Here is a 17,444-nt window from a genome sequence, read left to right as displayed (position 1 = left end):
CAAAAACCCACTTTCGCTCTGAAAACCCACTGAACCTCCACCTTTCCACTCCAGACTCCACCAAATCCCCACTTTTCCCCTCAGAACCCCACCAATCTCCACTGTTCCCCCTCAGCAGACCACCAACCCCACTCTTTTCTCCTTAAAGCTCTACAAAAACCTTTAATCCCCTCAGAACCCCACAAAAAAAACACTTTTCCCCTCAACACTCCACCAAACCCCCTCTTTCCCCCTCAAAACTGCACCAAACCCCCACTTTTCCCCTCAAAACTCCAGTAAAACCCACTGTTCTTCTCAACACTCCACCAAAACCCCACTTTTCCCCTCAGAACCCCACAAATCTCCACTGTTCCCCCTCAGCAGACAACCAACCCCACTCTTTTCTCCTTAAAGCTCTACAAAAACCTTTATTCCCCTCAGAACCCCACAAAAAAAACACTTTTCCCCTCAACACTCCACCAAACCCCCACTTTTCCCCTCAGAACCCCACCAATCTCCACTGTTTCCCCTCAGCAGACAACCAACCCCACTCTTTTCTCCTTAAAGCTCTACAAAAACCTTTATTCCCCTCAGAACCCCACAAAATCCCCACTTTTCCCCTCAACACTCCACCAAACCCCCACTTTTCCCCTCAGAACCCCACCAATCTCCACTGTTCCCCCTCAGCAGACAACCAACCCCACTCTTTTCTCCTTAAAGCTCTACAAAAACCTTTATTCCCCTCAGAACCCCACAAAAAAAACACTTTTCCCCTCAACACTCCACCAAACCCCCACTTTTCCCCTCCAAGCTCCTCCAAATTCCCACTTGTTCCTCAGAAATTCACAAAACCCCTCACTTTTCCTCTCAAAACTCCACCAAAACTCCACTTTTCCCCTCAGAACCCCATTAAAAACCCACTTTGCCCTCAAAAACCCACTGAATCTCCACCTTTCCACTCCAGACTCCACCAAATCCCCACTTTTCCCCTCAGAACCCCACCAATCTCCACTGTTCCCCCTCAGCAGACCACCAACCCCACTCTTTTCTCCTTAAAGCTCTACAAAAACCTTTATTCCCCTCAGAACCACACCAAAAAAACACTTTTCTTCTCAACACTCCATCAAACCCCCTCTTTCCCCCTCAAAACTGCACCAAACCCCCACTTTTCCCCTCAAAACTCCAGTAAAACCCACTGTTCTTCTCAACACTCCACCAAAACCCCACTTTTCCCCTCAGAACCCCACAAATCTCCACTTTTCCCCCTCAGCAGACAACCAACCCCACTCTTTTCTCCTTAAAGCTCTACAAAAACCTTTATTCCCCTCAGAACCCCACAAAATCCCCACTTTTCCCCTCAACACTCCACCAAAACCCCACTTTTCCCCTCCAAGCTCCTCCAAATTCCCACTTGTTCCTCAGAAATTCACAAACCCCCCACTTTTCCTCTCAAAACTCCACTTTTCCCCTCAGAACCCCATCAAAACCCCACTTTCGCCCTCAAAACCCCACCGAACCTCCACTTTTCCACTGCAGACTCCGCCAAGCCCGCGCTTTTCCCCTCAGAACCCCGCCAGTCTCCAGTTCCCCCTCAGCAGACCACGCCCCCACTATTCCCCCCCCCCCCAACCTGCAGAGACGCCAGTGCAGGGCTGCCAACGCGCTGAGCCTCAGATCGAACTTCCCGCTGCCGCCGCCCTTCAGCCAATAAGAAGGGAGGAAGCGATGACAGACACGGCGCAGCCAATGGGCGGGCGAGGATCGCAGGCGGCACCTAGTAACGACGCCGGGCCCGCCTTCCGTGGTGAAACTCTCGCTCTGATTGGCGGAGGGGCGGTGCCGGGGTGCAGTGCGCATGCCTGGAAGCGCGGCCGTGAAGGATCCGGCGGAAGCGGGAGGTGAGCTGAGGGGGACCCCGGGGATTGGGGGGGCGTGAGGGTAGCTGAGGAGGACCCCGGGGATTGGGGGTGTGAGGGCAGCTGAGGGGGGCCTCAGGGATTGGGGGGGCGTGAGGGCAGCTGAGGGGGACCCTGGGGACTGGGGGGGGTGAGGGCAGCTGAGGGGGACCCCGGGGACTGGGGGGCGTGAGGGCAGCTGAGGGGGACCCCGGGGACTGGGGGGCGTGAGGGCAGCTGAGGGGGACCCCGGGGACTGGGGGACGTGAGGGCAGCTGAGGGGGACCCTGGGGACTGGGGGGCGTGAGGGCAGCTGAGGGGGACCCCGGGGACTGGGGGTGTGAGGGCAGCTGAGGGGGGCCTCAGGGATTGGGGGGGTGAGGGCAGCTGAGGGGGACCCCGGGGATTGGGGGGGCGTGAGGGTAGCTGAGGGGTCCTCGGGGATTGGGGGGGCGTGAGGGTAGCTGAGGGGGACCCCGGGGATTGGGGGTGTGAGGGCAGCTGAGGGGGGCCTCAGGGATTGGGGGGGTGAGGGCAGCTGAGGGGGACCCCGGGGATTGGGGGGGCGTGAGGGCAGCTGAGGGGTCCCCGGGGACTGGGGGGCGTGAGGGCAGCTGAAGGGGACCCCGGAGATTGGGGGGGCGTGAGGGCAGCTGAGGGGGGCCTCGGAGATTAGGGGGGCGTGAGGGCAGCTGAGGGGGACCCCGGGGATTGGGGGACGTGAGGGCAGCTGAGGGGGACCCCGGGGATTGAGGGGGCGTGAGGGCAGCTGAGGGGTCCTCGGGGAGTGGGGGGGCGTGAGGGCAGCTGAGGGGGACGCCGGGGATTGGTGGGGGTGAGGGCAGCTGAGGGTGGCCTCAGGGATTGGGGGGCGTGAGGGCAGCTGAAGGGGGCCCCGGAGATTGGGGGGGCGTGAGGGCAGCTGAGGGGGGCCTCGGGGATTGGGGGGCGTGAGGGCAGCTGAGGGGTCCCCGGGGATTAGGCGCAGGTGAGGGCAGCTGAGGGGGGCGCCGGGGATTGGGGGGGGGTGAGGGCAGCTGAGGGGGGCGCCGGGGATTGGGGGGGGTGAGGGCAGCTGAGGGGGGCCTCGGGGATTGGGGGGAGTCAGGGCAACTGAGGGGTCCCCGGGGAGTGGGGAGGCGTGAGGGCAGCTGAAGGGGACCTCGGGGATTGGGGGGTTGAGGGCAGATGAAGGGGACCTCGGGGATTGGGGGATGTGAGGGCAGCTGAGGGAGACCCCAGGGATTAGGGGGTTGAGGGCAGATGAAGGGGACCCCGGGGATTGGGGGGGGTGAGGGCAACTGAAGGGGACCCCGGGGATTGGGGGGGGTGAGGGCAGCTGAGGGGGGCCTCGGGGATTGGGGGGAGTCAGGGCAACTGAGGGGTCCCCGGGGACTGGGGAGGCGTGAGGGCAGCTGAAGGGGACCTCGGGGATTGGGGGGTTGAGGGCAGATGAAGGGGACCTCGGGGATTGGGGGGTTGAGGGCAGATGAAGGGGACCTCGGGGATTGGGGGGGGTGAGGGCAGCTGAAGGGGACCCCGGGGATTGGGGGGGGTGAGGGCAGCTGAGGGGGGTCGAGGGGTGTGAGGGCAGCACAGGGGGGCCCAGGGAGGGAAGGGGGGTGTTGGAGATCCTGCTGTAGGCTTCCTTTATGGGGTGCTGGGGGTACCCCTCATTAAGAGGGGTGGGTCATGGGTCCTGCCCTGGGGTTCCCTATTGATGGGGAACTGGGTTAGGAGTGCTATAGGGTGCCCTATTAATGGGGGATAGGGTTAGGAGTGCTATGGGATGTCCTATTGAGAGAGGGCTGGGTTAGGGGTACCCTATTGATGAGGTGCAGATCTAGGGGTGCTGTGGGGTGCCCTATTGATGGGGGGCTGGATTAGAGGTGCTATAGGATGCCCTATAGATAGAGGTCTGGGTTAGGGGTGCTCTAAGATGCCCTATTGATGGGGGCTGGCTTAGGGGTGCTATAGGATGCCCTATTGATGGGGGCTGGCTTAGGGGTGCCCTATTGCTGCGCGCCGCCCTCCGCTCGCCCTGCGCCCCCCTGCGCCTGCTCTGCCGCGACTTCCACGCCGAGGAGCTCTCCGTCTCCACCGTTGTCTCCCTGCTGGACTCCCTGGAGCCTGCCGCCGTCCGCAGAGTTGTTTTACGCTTCAACAACCTGGGGCTGGCGGGGCTGTGCGCAGTGCTGCCTCACCTCGGCCGCTTCCCCGCACTGCGCAGCCTCAAGCTGCCCTACAGCAACCTGGACGTGCGCCGCACGGCCCCCGGCACAGACGCCGGCATCCGCTGCTTGGCCGCTCACCTCCGGGCCCTGCCTGCCCTCAAGGAACTCGATTTGTACTCCTCCAGGCTTTCTGGGAGACTCAGGCAGCTCCTGGGGTAAGCTGCCCGCTGGGGGAGGGACCCCAAAACCTTCACACGCTGCAGCGGGAGCTGTGCCGGCTGCTGGCGAGCGCGGGTAGAGCAGACGCCGTGTGGGCGACCAGCCTCCAGCGCTACGGAGCCATCGACTAGTTCAGCTTGTAGCATCCCCCCCCCAGGGAAGCTTCACCTCGGGGCGCTGTGCCGGGCTCTGGGCTGTGCCACTCGGTTATGGTGAGTTCATTAAAGCCAACCCCACCTTGCCCGATTAACCCAAGTCCTCCTGGGATGCTTGGCAGGAGGAAGTGGCAGAGCTCAGCGGAGGGGATGGAGCTCTTCTGCTTTTAATGGACCAAGGAGAGAGCTGGCTGCTGTTCTGGCACACAGGGCACTGACCAGAGAATCATTACAGATGGAAAAGCCCTTTGAGCTGCTGGAGTCCAACCCTGACCCCACAGTGCCACAGCCACCACTGAGCCACGGCCCTCAAGCACCTCAGCCCCATGGCTCTGGGACCCCTCCAGGGCTGGGCACTCCCCCAGCTCCCTGGGCAGCCTGGCACAGGGGCTGACACCCCTCTCAGGGAAACAGTTCTGCCTCAGCTCCAGCCTCAACCTCCCCTGGGGCACCCTGAGCCCCTTTCCTCTTGGCCTGTAGCTTTTAACTTGGCAGCAGAGACCGACCCTCTCAGCCACAGCCAGGGAGTCAGAGTGATCAGATCTCCTCTGAGCCTCGTTCTCTGCAGACTGAACCTTTGCCTCAGGTACCCTCATTTAGCCCAGAGCTTCCCAGTGCATCTTCTCTCCCTGCAGCCCCTCAGTGTCCCTGTGGCAGTGAGTGAGGGGGCCCAGCACTGAGCACAGCCCTAGAGCTGCAGCCCCTCAGTGTCCCTGTGGCAGTGAGTAAGGGGCCAGCACTGAGCACAGCCCTGGAGCTGCAGCCCCTCAGTGTCCCTGTGGCAGTGAGTGAGGGGCTCAGCACTGACACAGCCCTGGAGCTGCAGCCCCTCAGTGTCCCTGTGGCAGTGAGTAAGGGGCCCAGCACTGACACAGCCCTGGAGCTGCAGCCCCTCAGTGTCCCTGTGGCAGTGAGTGAGGGGCTCAGCACTGACACAGCCCTGGAGCTGCAGCCCCTCAGTGTCCCTGTGGCAGTGAGTGAGGGTCCAGCACTGACACAGCCCTGGAGCTGCAGCCCCTCAGTGTCCCTGTGGCAGTGAGTGAGGGGCCCAGCACTGACACAGCCCTGGAGCTGCAGCCTCCCCAGGGCCCAGCACAGGGGACAATCCCTGCCCTGGGGCTGCTGCCACCCCACTGCTGAGCCCAGCCAGGCTGCCACTGGCCTTCTTGCCCCCTTGGGCACTCTGCTGGCTCCTTGCCCTCGGGCAACCTCAGCCCATGGCCACATCCCTCTGAAGAACCTCCCTTCCCTCTACACACCAGCCAACATCACCACAGTGGCACCCACAGTGTGGCAGCAACACTGTCACCGTGGCAGCACCCATGGGGACACCCACACTGTGGCAGTAGCACCGTGTCACCCACCACAGCTGCACCAACCTCACCATAGCAGCACCAACCTCTCCACAGCTGCACCCACACTGCTGCAGTGGCACCCATCACCTCTGGGCTCATTTCAATTGCCAGAGACCTTTAATATCACAGTGGGGGGACCCACACACAACACCCACATCCCTGGCACCGGCACAGGTGCTGTGGCACCTCACCACAGCATCAGCCACACGGTGTGGCTGAGCACCAGCTCTGCCTCCTCCTCCTCCTCCTCCTCCTCGCCCGGGGCTATGCAATGCCCCTTCCCACCCCCTCCAAGCCTCACCCCCGCCCCGCGGCCCCGCCGCTCTCCGCCTCCCCCGCCCCTTCCCCTCCCCGCAGCAGCTCCACCAGCTCCCCCGTGAGCCGATACCTCTTCCCCTCCCACCAAAAGTGAGTCGGGGGCTGCTCCGGCCCCTGCTCGTACTCCAAGCGGGACCCCCACTCCAGAGCCAGCGCCGAGCGCACCGGCCCCGCGCCCCCCGCCCGGCCCGGCGCCGGGTGGTACAAGCGCCCGTTCTCCGGCAGCATCACCAGCGCCTCGGGCCGGAACGGCACGGCCAGCCGCTCCCCGCCGCCGCAGAACGACAGCACGGCGCGGCGGGAGCAGGAGGAGGCTGAGGAGGAGGCGTCCGGGGGCAGGAGGCGGGTGAAGACGATGGGTCTGTGCTCGCAGCGCAGGAGGTTGCGCTCCGCGCCGCAGCGGGACACGAACGGGAATTCGCGCTCGTAGCGGCCGCTGCGGTTCGGCTCCAGCCGCGTGAAGAAGAACGTGAGGAAGGTCACGTCTGCCGGGATGGACCCTCATTAACCCGCGCCTCTCCTTAATTAACAGCCCCCCCTTTTAATTAAGCCGCATCGCCGCTCGTGGTTAGCCCGCTGGGAACGGCCGCTGCGGTGCTGCGAAGGGAGGGTGAGGAAGAAGAGGAGGAGGAAGGCAACGTCTGCTGGGATAAACCATCATTAACCCCTTCCCACAATTAACCTCCAGCGCTCCTAATTAACCTAACCCTCCTAATTAACCTCCAGCCCCCTAACTAACCCTCAGTCCCGCCATGATTAACCCACTTGGAACTGCTGCAGTGCTGCGAAGGGAGGGTGAGGAAGAAGAAGATGAGGAAGGCAACGTCTGCTGGGATAAACCATCATTAACCCCTTCCCACAATTAACTCCGTGTGCTCCTAATTAACCTCCAACCCTCCTAATTAACCTCCAGCCCCCCTAACTAACCCCCAGTGTCCCCATGATTAACCCACTTGGAACAACTGCGGTTCTAAGGGAGGGTGAGGAAGAAGAAGATGAGGAGGAGGAAGGCAACGTCTGCTGGGATAAACCATCATTAACCCCTTCCCTGAATTAACTCCCTGTGCTCCTAATTAACCTCCAATCCCCCTAATTAACCTCCAACGCCCCTAACTAACCCCCAGTCCTCCCATGGTTAACCCCCTCAAAACAACCACTGCGATTCTAAGGGAGGGTGAGGAAGAAGAAGATGAGAAAGGCAACGTCTGCTGGGATAACCCCTTCCCACAATTAACCCCCAGTGCTCTTAATTAACCCCAACCCTCCTAATTTAACCTCCAACCCTCCTAATTAACCTCCAACCCTCAGTCCTCTCATGATTAAACCTGCTCAGAACAACCACTGCTAAGGGAGTGAGGAAGAGGAAGGTGATACCTGCCAGGATGGACCCTAAGTAACCCCACTAATCAACCCCTAAACCTCCTAATTAACTCCCACCCTCCTAATTAACCCCCAACTCTCCATAATTAACCCCAACCCTCCTAACTAACCCCCAATTCTCCATAATGAACCCTCCCATAGAGGCTGCCAGGGTTCAGCTCCAGGTGAGTGAGGAAGGCAACGTTAATTAATCTCACACCCTCGTTAATTAACCCTCCCCTAATTAACACCGGAGAAAGGGGGGTGTTCCTTAATGGGAAAGCGATTTGAAGGGGCTGAGGGAGGTTTGGGGGGGAGTAGGGATCAGTGTTACCAAGTGCCTGGGAGCAATTAAGGGCAGGAAGTGGTTAATTAAGGTGGTGATTAATATGCAAATTAGGTTGAGAGGAGGATGTTTTGGCACCTACGAAGGCCATGAAGGGGATGAGAGTATCTTCTCCCCACCCCACAGCCCCCCAATACAGATCAGACCCCAAATAAAGATGAGTCTCTAATTAAAGACCCTAATTAAGGCTAAAACGCTACTGAATGGTGATGGGGAGGAGGGATTTTGGGGTGATTTGGTTTTTTTGGAGGGGTTCTGAGGAGATTTGGGGGGGTTGGGGGGATTTTGATTGTTTTTGGAGAGAGTTGGAGGGGATTTGGGGTTTTTTGGGGATTTGGGGGCTTTTGGGATTTTTGGGGGATTTATTTTGGGGGGACTGGAGAGGATTTGGGGGTTTCTGGGGGGCTTTTGTGTTTTTTGGGGTGATTTGAGGGGATTTGGAGACTTTGGGGATTGTTTGGGGGGATATTTTGGGGGGTTTGGGTGGATTTGACATTTTTGGGGGGGTTGGAGAGAATTTGGGGGCTTTTTGGGGGGGATTTGGGAGGTTTTGGGATGCTCTGGGGGGATTTGAGGGGGATTGTTGGGATTTGGGGGCTTTTGAGGTCGGGGGGAGTTGGGGTTTGGTTTTTTGGGGGGATTTGGGAGGCTTATTTGTGGGGGTTTTAGGGTGGGATTTGGGTCTTTGGAAGGGGTCAGAGAGGATCTGGGGGATAATTTGGGGAGGATTTTGGTTTTTGGGGGCATTTTGAGGGGTCATTTTTGAGGGGGAGGATTTGGGGGGATCCCAGTACCTTTGAAGCAAGTGATGAAGTTCTTCACTTTGGTGTCATCCAGGAAAAGCTGCAGAAAAAAAGGGGAAAAGCCTCAAAATCCCAAAGCAGGTGCAAGGGCCAAATGGGATCTGGCTGGGATCCATCCAGGGGCCATCCAGGCTCTGCCCTGGGTCCATTTACAGTCTTTTTATGGGGGTTTTGTCCAGGATCCGTTTTGTCTCTGGGCTGGGATCCATCCAGGTTGTGTCCTGGGTCCATTTAGAGCCTTTTGGGGAGGGGGGGGTTTGTCTGGGATCCATCCAGGCTCTGCCCTGGGTCCATTTAGGGTCTTTTGGGGGGCGGGGGTTGTACAGGATCTGTTTTGTCTCTGGGCTGGGATCCATCCAGGTTGTGTCCTGGGTCCATTTAGGGTCTTTTTGGGGAGGGGTTATCAAGGATCTGTTTTGTCTCTGGGCTGGGATCCATCCAGGTTGTGCCCTGGGTCCATTTAGGGTCTTTTTGGGGGGGGGTTGTCCAGGATCTGTTTTGTCTCTGGGCTGGGATCCATCCAGATTGTGCCCTGGGTCCATTTAGGGTCTTTTTGGGGGGGTTTATCCAGGATCTGTTTTGTCTCTGGGCTGGGATCCATCCAGGCTGTATCCTGGGTCTATTCAGAGCCTTTTGGGGAGGGGGAGGTTGCCTGGGATCCATTTGGGATCCATCCAGCCTCTGCTCTGGGTCCATTTAGGTCTTTTTGGGGGAGACTGTCCAGGATCTGTTTGGGTTCTGTGCTGGGATCCGTTTGGGATCCATCTGGCATCCATCCAGCCTCTATCCTGGGTCCGTTGAGGTCTTTTTTTTGGGGGGTTCTGCCCAGGATCCATTGGGGATCCTCTCGGATCCTTACAGACACCCCTTTAACCCTATAGACACCCACATATATCCCTAGAGACATCCCATAACCCTACTGACACTCATACAGACACCCCCTTAACCTTACAGACACCCCCTTAACCCTATAGACACCCACATATATCCCTACAGACACCCCCATAACCCTACTGACACTCCTACGTACCCCTAGAGACACCCCCATAACCTTACAGACACCCCCTTAACCCTATAGACACCCCCATAGATCCCTATAGGCATCCCCCATAACCATATAGGCACCCACATATATCCCTATAGACACCCCCATAACCCTACTGACACACACACACGTATCCCTATAGACACACACATGACCATACAGACACCCCCATAAGTCTGTAGGCACCCACATATATCCCTATAGGCATCCCCGAAGCCTATAGACACCATATATATCTCCCCATAGCCTTCTCATAGCCCCTATAGCCCCTTCATAGCCCCCCATAGCCTTCTCATAGTCCCTGTAGCCCCTTCATAGCCTCCTCAGAGCCCCTATAGCCCCTTCATAGCCCCCCATAGCCCCCATAGCATCCTCATAGCCCCTATAGCCCCCTCATAGCCCCCCATAGTCTCTTCATAGCTCCTATAGCCACTATAAACCCCTCATAGCTCCCATAGCCCCCCATAGCATCCTCATAGCCCCTATAGCCCCTTCATAGCCCCCCATAGCCTTCTCATAGTCCCTATAGCCCCTTCATAGCCCCCCATAGCCTTCTCATAGTCCCTATAGCCCCTTCATAGCCCCCCATAGCCTCCTCATAGCCCCCATAGTATCTTGGTAGCCCCCCATAGCCTCAGCATAGCCCCTACAGCCCATATAGCCCCCCATAGCCCATATAGCCCGCCGTAGCCCCCCGCAGTCCCCCACTGACGGGCTCCAGAGGGAACGAGCAGCACCGGCCAGACGCTTTTTATTCACACGCCGTGGGAGGAGGGGCGGGGGGTGGTGCCTCCGGACCCCTCCCCCCAATCTGGATTCCCCACGCCCCCGGCCCACGCGCGGGGAGGGTCCCACAGCCGCGGGGGTGGGGGGGCTCGGGGAGATGCTCGGAGTCGGCTTCATAATAAATAAAAGGCTGAAACGGAAAAAAAGGGGGGAAAAGGGGAAAAAGAGAGAGGGGAAATACAAAAGCTGAGGGGGGGAAGGGTTAAATGGGAACAGAGGAAGTGGGGACCCCTCCCGGCCCTGGGGGACCCCCCCCACACACCGGTGTCACCCCCCACTCTCCCCCTGTGCCCCCTCCCCCCCACGCCTGGCAGTGAGCAGAGCTGGGAGGTAGCGCTGGGGGTCCCCCCACCCCGGGACCCCCCTCACCCTGTGACATCCACCTCGGGGACCCCCTGCGCCTTGGGGACCCCCCCACCTCGGTGACACCCACCTTGAGGACCTCCCCCTGGGGACACCCATCTTGGGGATCCCCCCTCCCTACTTTGGGGACACCCCCACCTTAGTGACACCCACCTTGGGGACATCCCCCTCAACTTTGGGGACCCCTCCCACCTTAAGGACTCCCACTTTGGGGACCCCCTTCCTTGTGACACCCACCTTGAAGACTCTCCACTTTGGGGACCCCCCCCCCTTCCCCTCCATGAACCCCCAACCCCGAGGAGAAATCAGCATCTGGGTTGATAATTAGGGGCTTCTAATTAATAACTCTCTTTATACATCTCTGGACTCTGATGGGTGTCCTGTCCCACCCCACCCCCTCCCCACCCATGGGTGCTCCTGGGGTGCCCCCTCCCCTGTGGGTGCCCCCCACCCTCACCATCCCATGTCACCCGAAGGCACTTGGGGGTGGCTTTGGGGGGCACCTGCCAGTGCCAGGTGGGTGGGGATGGGGGAGATGAGGGCACTGGGGGGTCCAGGAGGGGGTGTTGGGTGCCACTGGGGGTGGGTGGGTGCTGGAGGAGGTGATGGGCACCAAGGTGGGTGCAAGAGGAGCAGGAGGAGATGATGGGTGCCAAGATGGGTCCAGGAAGACCAGGACAAGATGAGGGGAGCACCAAGATGGGTTGGGCAGGGGGAGGTGATGGGCACCAGAACGGGTCCAGGAGAAGCAAGATGGTGCCAAGATGGGATGGGCAGGAGCAGGAGGAGATGGTGGGCACCAAGATGGGTCAAGCTGGGCAAAGAGATGAGGGGCACCAGGACTGGTTGGTCAGAACCAGGAGATTGAGGGTGCCAAGGTGCATCCAGGAGAAGCAAGAGGTGATGGGGGCCAAGATGAGCTGAGCAGGGCCTGGAGAAGGTGATGGGAGCCAAGATGGGCTGGGCAGGACCTGGAGAAGGTGATGGGTGCCAAGATGAGCTGAGCAGGGCCTGGAGAAGGTGATGGGAGCCAAGATGGGCTGGGCAGGACCTAGAGAAGGTGATGGGGGCCAAGATGGGCTGGGCAGGACCTGGAGAAGGTGATGGGGGCCAAGATGAGCTGGGCAGGACCTGGAGAAGGTGATGGGAGCCAAGATGGGCTGGGCAGGACCTAGAGAAGGTGATGGGGGCCAAGATGGGCTGGGCAGGACCTGGAGAAGGTGATGGGAGTCAAGATGAGTTGGGCAGGAGGAGATGAGGGGCACCAAAACCAAGCAGCGATTCCAGATGCCGAGATGAGCTGGGCTGGACCAGAAGAGATGATGGGTGTCAAGATGTGTCTTTCAAAGCTGAGATGATGGGTCCTGTGGTGGGTCCAGCAGGGCCAAGCAGACATGGTGGTGCTGAGACAGGTCCTCTGGGGCCAGGGTCAGGTGAGATGGGTACAACGCTGCCAGGGATGGCCACCGTGACCTCCCCAGCTCCTCCAGCACCCCAAGGGTGGGCCACTGGCCACCACCAGCCACCCAGGGCACGGGGGGCATCCCCAGCACCCACTCCTGGGCCAATCCAGCTCCACCATGAGCCCCCACGGGCTGGGCCTCTCCTGGCACAGGGCCACTTGTCCCTCTGGTCCCCTGATGGACCTTCCCTGGGTGCTCCACTCCCGCACCAGCGGCTTCTCCCACCCCTGCGGGTGCCCACAGCTCCCAGCACCCTCCCCCGAGGCTGTCACCCACTCCCCAGCACACCAGGGCTGGAGGTGCCACTCGTCCCCCTCAGAGAGGTGGGCAGTGAGATGGCCAGAAGGTCGTGGGGTGGGGGCACGGAGGACAGTCCCGTGGGGCCACTGGGGCTGGGTGAGCGGGCCACGAGCCGCCCAGCACCCTCCTCCCGCGGGGGTCCAGGCTGGTGCTGGAGGGGAGGGGGCTGAGGTGGGGCTATAGGACACCCTCCATGAAGCTGGTGTCCAGGTGCTGGATGAGCACCCGCAGGAAGGACATCTCCTCCGGGTGTTCTCGAAGATGATCTGTGGGTCGTCCGACTGGCAGCGCAGGCAGTTGGGGGCCATCACCGTGGCCAGGTTATTCACGTCCATCTTGGTGACGGCCACGTTGGCCAGCTGCACGAACACCTGGAGGAGCAGGAGCAGGGTGGGGATAGGGGAGCAACAGCTTGGACCTCCTGGTTCTCTGATGGAGGGTCACCATAGGGTCACCCCATATCAATGTGGGGAAACCCAGGTTACCTCAAGAGAGGAAACCAGGCTGGGAGGTCACTCTGTGGTGGGAGGAGGAAGGTGGTGATGGGTGAGGACCACATGGACCTTCTGGTTCTCAGATGAAGGGTCACCAGAAAGTCACCCCACATCAACATGGGGAACCCCAAGTTACCTCAAGAGAGGAAACCAGGGTGGGAGGTCATTCTGTGGTGGGAGGGGGAAGGTGATGATAGGGGAAAATCATGCTGGACCTCCTGGTTGCCAGATGAAGGGTCACCATGGGCTCACCCCACATCAATGTGGGGAACCTCAAGTTGTCTCAAGAGAGGAAACCCGGCTGGGAGGGCACTCTGGGATGGGAGGAGGAAGGTGGTGATGGGGGAGGACCACATGGACCTCCTGGTTCCTAGATGAGCTGAGGAACAATGTGGTGTTGCCTCAAAGACATTGACTTGGTGTTCTGGTTTAGCAAGGAGCAGCTTTTGGCTTAGTACCAGGGGGAGCGGGTTGCAGTGCAGACCCGGTAAAGAGTTTGCGGACTCTCCCCCGGCTCCTGGGTTCACACCCATCTCCGTCCCAGCTGGGCCAATCTGGCGCCTCTGCGATCACTATTTAGGGGACGGGAATTCGGAATGCGAGGCAGGAGGTGTAAGAGTGACAGGAGATGGAGGCGACCACGCGGCCCCTTCAGCCAGAGAAGGAGGAAGGAAGGAGAAGCAACAGACCAGAGACCCCTCTGCAAGCCGTGGCGAGAATGCAGCTGTGCCCCTGCAGCCTATGGAGATCCATGGCAGGAGCGAGAGTTCCCAGCAGCTCCGTGTGAGTGAGCCCGGACGGGAGAGGGACTGTGTGGGGAGGGGCCATGGCCCAGGCCGTGCTGGAGAGCCTGCACGCCGCAGAGCAGCCCCACACGAGAGGCAGAGACGAGCTGCAGCCTTTGGAGTCAGTGGGCATCGGAGCAGCCCGTGCAGGGCTGCCATGCGTGTGAGTTACCCCACGGACTCGCAGGGAGGACTGGTGTGGAGTTCACCCGTCCTGAGGAGGGACAAACGGCAGAAGCTATTGGGAACAGACTAACTGAAACCCCCACTGCCTGCCCCCCCGAACCGTTCAGGGGGGGACAAGGTAAAAACCCCGGGATCAGGGCTCTGAGCCCGGGAAGAGGGGAGGGGTGGCGGGAAGGTGTTCTTAAAAAGGCTGGTTGGACTCTTCATTGATGTATTACTCTGTGTTGTTTCATTTTGGTTATGTTTTGGGTTTTTGGGGGTATGTTTTAGTTGATGTTGCATTAAATTATTTTCTGTTTTCTTCCCCAAACCGAGTAGCCTGGTCTGTTTTGTCCTGAACCTTAAGCGGCAATTAAGCTCTCCCTGCCCTTGAGCAATTCTCAGCCTCTTCAGTACTCCAGGCTAATCGTGGCCTTTGTCCCCTGATGGGCCTAAACCACGACACACAGACACAATAGATCACAAAGACACCACAAAAACTCAGACAGCACATTGCAAAGGGGATCATTTCAATGGAGCAATATTACTACCCTTGTGCAAACACCGACACCAGGTGAAAGAACACATGGACAACAGAAAGACAACAGGGAACTGGGCTCAGAGATGCCCCGGCCACAGATGATGTTGACTGGAAAGACCTAGAGGATGCTACATTGAAAGGAGAAGGCTCTATAGCAGCCTCCCCAAAGAGGGTAGATGAAATGGACCAGGCCTGCACCAGAGGACCGCCCCGGACCAGAGATCCTGAGGACATGAGGAAGAAGTCTGGGTCCATGCAAAGGGATGGCTGAAGCGCGGAGCCGCCAATGCGGCCAGAAGCGGTACTGCAGAAGAGTACGGTCTGGAATCTTCCAAGATGTGAGATGGATCTACGCTTAAGGATGGCTACGCAAGAAGAGCTTGACTCACACTGCATCAGTGATTAGTGTTCAAGACCCTGAGGATGCTGCCCGAGATCCGGACCTTGCCGCTGAAGAGCAAAGAGTGAAGAATAAGGAGGCCCGAGGAAGCTGACATGGGGAAGTCAGACGACATGAGACATACACAGAGGCTGGAGCCGCTCTGCCTGGGACATGCTGCCATTGTCCTGAGAAGTAACTGCCTCCCTCTCCTTAACTTGTGGGGACTGGCTATGGAACATTGCTCTCCTCTACACAACCTTTGAAACACCTCCCTCTGACTCCCAACCTTGTTCCCTCCTCCCTGCCCCAACACAGCATTGTCCCTGTATTTAACTGGCAAGCACAATAGAAACTTGAAAACACAGCAAAAGTCAAGTCACTACTGAAGCCCAAAACCATACTCACTCCACAAAGCCCCAGGCACGCCCCAAAGCCAAAAGCCCCAGGCATGCCCCAAAGCCCCTGAAAACCAAAACTCCAAAGTCCAGGCTCTACACAAAAACCCTCTCTGTAACTCCTACCCTTGTCCCCTCCTCCCAGCCCCAACACAGCATTATCCCGGTACTTAATTTGCAAAGAATCACAGATCTGATTCCAAAAGTTGGCGGGTGCCACTGTGATGCGCTGCTCCTGAGCTTCAGTACCCCACTGTGTCCACATGACAGCAGCACTGACACACTCTGCTTGCCCCTTGTATTCTTATTCAGAGCACAGCCTCAGTCTCTGGAAACAGAGCAAAACAAGTGACTCAGATGCAAAACCTCGTCACTCGGCAGCCAAAGCCCCAACTCCCACGTATCAAAAGCGAACTGACATACACTCAGTGCTCCTCCACCTGCCCTTGACTCTACATCCCCACGCAGAGTGGCTCTAAGGTAAACACACACATATAAACACCAACACCACACAGAACACAGACAACACAACACAGAAGTGAGGAGACTCGGTCACACGATGCCGGGACTGGAGATGCCCTAAAGGCAAGGCCTGTGGGGCTGTGACAAAGAAGCGAGGCTCCACGGCAGCCACGCAAAGAGGCTAAGGGAACAGCCCAGGATCAGGACTGGGATGATGGATGTGCAAGAAGCCTGACTGTGAGTCCCAGAGAATGTAGCAATGAAGGGAATGAGACCAAATCTCAGAACAGGGATGCCTACCGAGAAGAGCTGCTGACGCAGCCTGGAACGCTGCACCGTGGAAAACGACCGACAAAGAATTTCAAGATGTGAAGATGATCCACAGTTTAAGCTTCTTATGCAAGAAAAGTGGCACTGATGGGCACCAGAACAAGGAGGTTTGTTCTTTGAGACCTCAAGGAAAGTGGCTATGTGCCGTGTGCCTCAAGTGCAAAAATCCCCTCACCATTGCAGTGCCCACAGCGTGTCCCCTCATTGTCCCTGTGCCCACACCATGTCCCCTCACCATCCCTATGCCCACACTGTGTGCCGTCACCATCCATGTGCTCACACCTTGTCCCACACTATCCTTGTGCCCACAGCGTGTTCCCTCATTGTTCCTGTGCCCACACCATGTCCCCTCACCATCCCTGTGCCCACAGTTTCCCCCCACCATCCCCGTGCCCCCACACCGTGTGCCCTCACCATTCCTGTGCCCACACTGTGCCCCACACCATCCCTGTGCCCACATCATGTCCCACACCATCCCTGTGCCCACACTGTGTCCCCTCACCATCCCTGTGCCCACACCGTGTCCTCCCACACTATCCCTGTACCCACACTGTGTCCCCCCACCATCCCTGTGCCCCCACACCAAGTGCACTCACAATTCCTGTGCCCACACTTTGCCGCACACCATCCCTGTACCCACACCATGTCCCACATCATCCCTATGCCCACACTGTGCCCCTCACCATCCCTGTGCCCACACCGTGTCCCCTCACCATCCCTGTGCCCACACCGTGTCCACCCACCATCCCTGTGCCCACACCATGTCCCCTCACCATCCCTGTGCCCACACCGTGTCCACCCACCATCCCTGTGCCCACACTCTCTCCCCTCATTGTCCCTGTACCCACACTGTGCCCCTAACCATACCTATGCCCAAACCTTGTCCCTCACCATCCCTGTGCCCACAGCGTGCTCTCACCATCCCTGTGCCCACACTGTGTCCCCCCACGATCCCTGTGACCACACCATGTCCCTCACCATCCCTGTGCCCACACCATGTCTCCGCACCATTCCTGTACCCACACTGTGTCCCCACAACGTCCTGGTGCCCACACCGTGTCCCCACACCATCACTATGCCGACACCATGTCCCCTCACCATCCCTGTGCCCACAGTGTCCCTCACCCTCCCTATGCCCACACCATGTCCCCTCACCATCTCTGTACCCACATTTTGCCCCACACCATCCCTGTGCCCACACCGTGCCCCTCACCATCCCTGTGCCCACACCGTGTCCCCTCATTGTCCCTGTGCCCACACTGTGCCCCACACCATCCCTATGCCCACACTGTGTCCACTTAACATCCCTGTGCCCACAGCGTGTCCCCCT

General features: G+C 59.0%; 1 protein-coding gene and 1 long non-coding RNA gene across 2 annotated transcripts; one reads left to right on the top strand and one right to left on the bottom strand.

Annotated features, from left to right (window-relative positions):
- The first annotated feature begins 1,846 nt into the window (after positions 1-1,846).
- LOC133627080 (uncharacterized) lies at positions 1,847-4,517 on the top strand. Its single transcript, XR_009819928.1, has 2 exons — positions 1,847-1,877; positions 3,880-4,517. It is a non-coding gene; the product is annotated as an uncharacterized LOC133627080 (long non-coding RNA).
- A 1,360-nt stretch (positions 4,518-5,877) lies between these two features.
- Positions 5,878-15,042, bottom strand: LOC133627012 (UPF0598 protein C8orf82 homolog). The gene is made up of 5 exons (XM_062009656.1): positions 14,962-15,042; positions 12,786-12,931; positions 8,595-8,641; positions 6,144-6,580; positions 5,878-5,892 (listed from the first exon to the last, which is right to left on the bottom strand). Exons 1-5 carry the CDS (start codon positions 15,040-15,042, stop codon positions 5,878-5,880), a joined length of 726 nt encoding a protein of 241 aa, XP_061865640.1.
- Positions 15,043-17,444: the final 2,402 nt, after the last annotated feature.

The sequence above is a fragment of the Colius striatus genome, chromosome 17 (genome assembly GCF_028858725.1).
Source record: "Colius striatus isolate bColStr4 chromosome 17, bColStr4.1.hap1, whole genome shotgun sequence".
Taxonomy (NCBI): Eukaryota; Metazoa; Chordata; class Aves; order Coliiformes; family Coliidae; genus Colius; species Colius striatus.
Note: the sequence above shows the minus strand (reverse complement) of the source record. Positions and strands in the feature narration are given on the sequence as shown.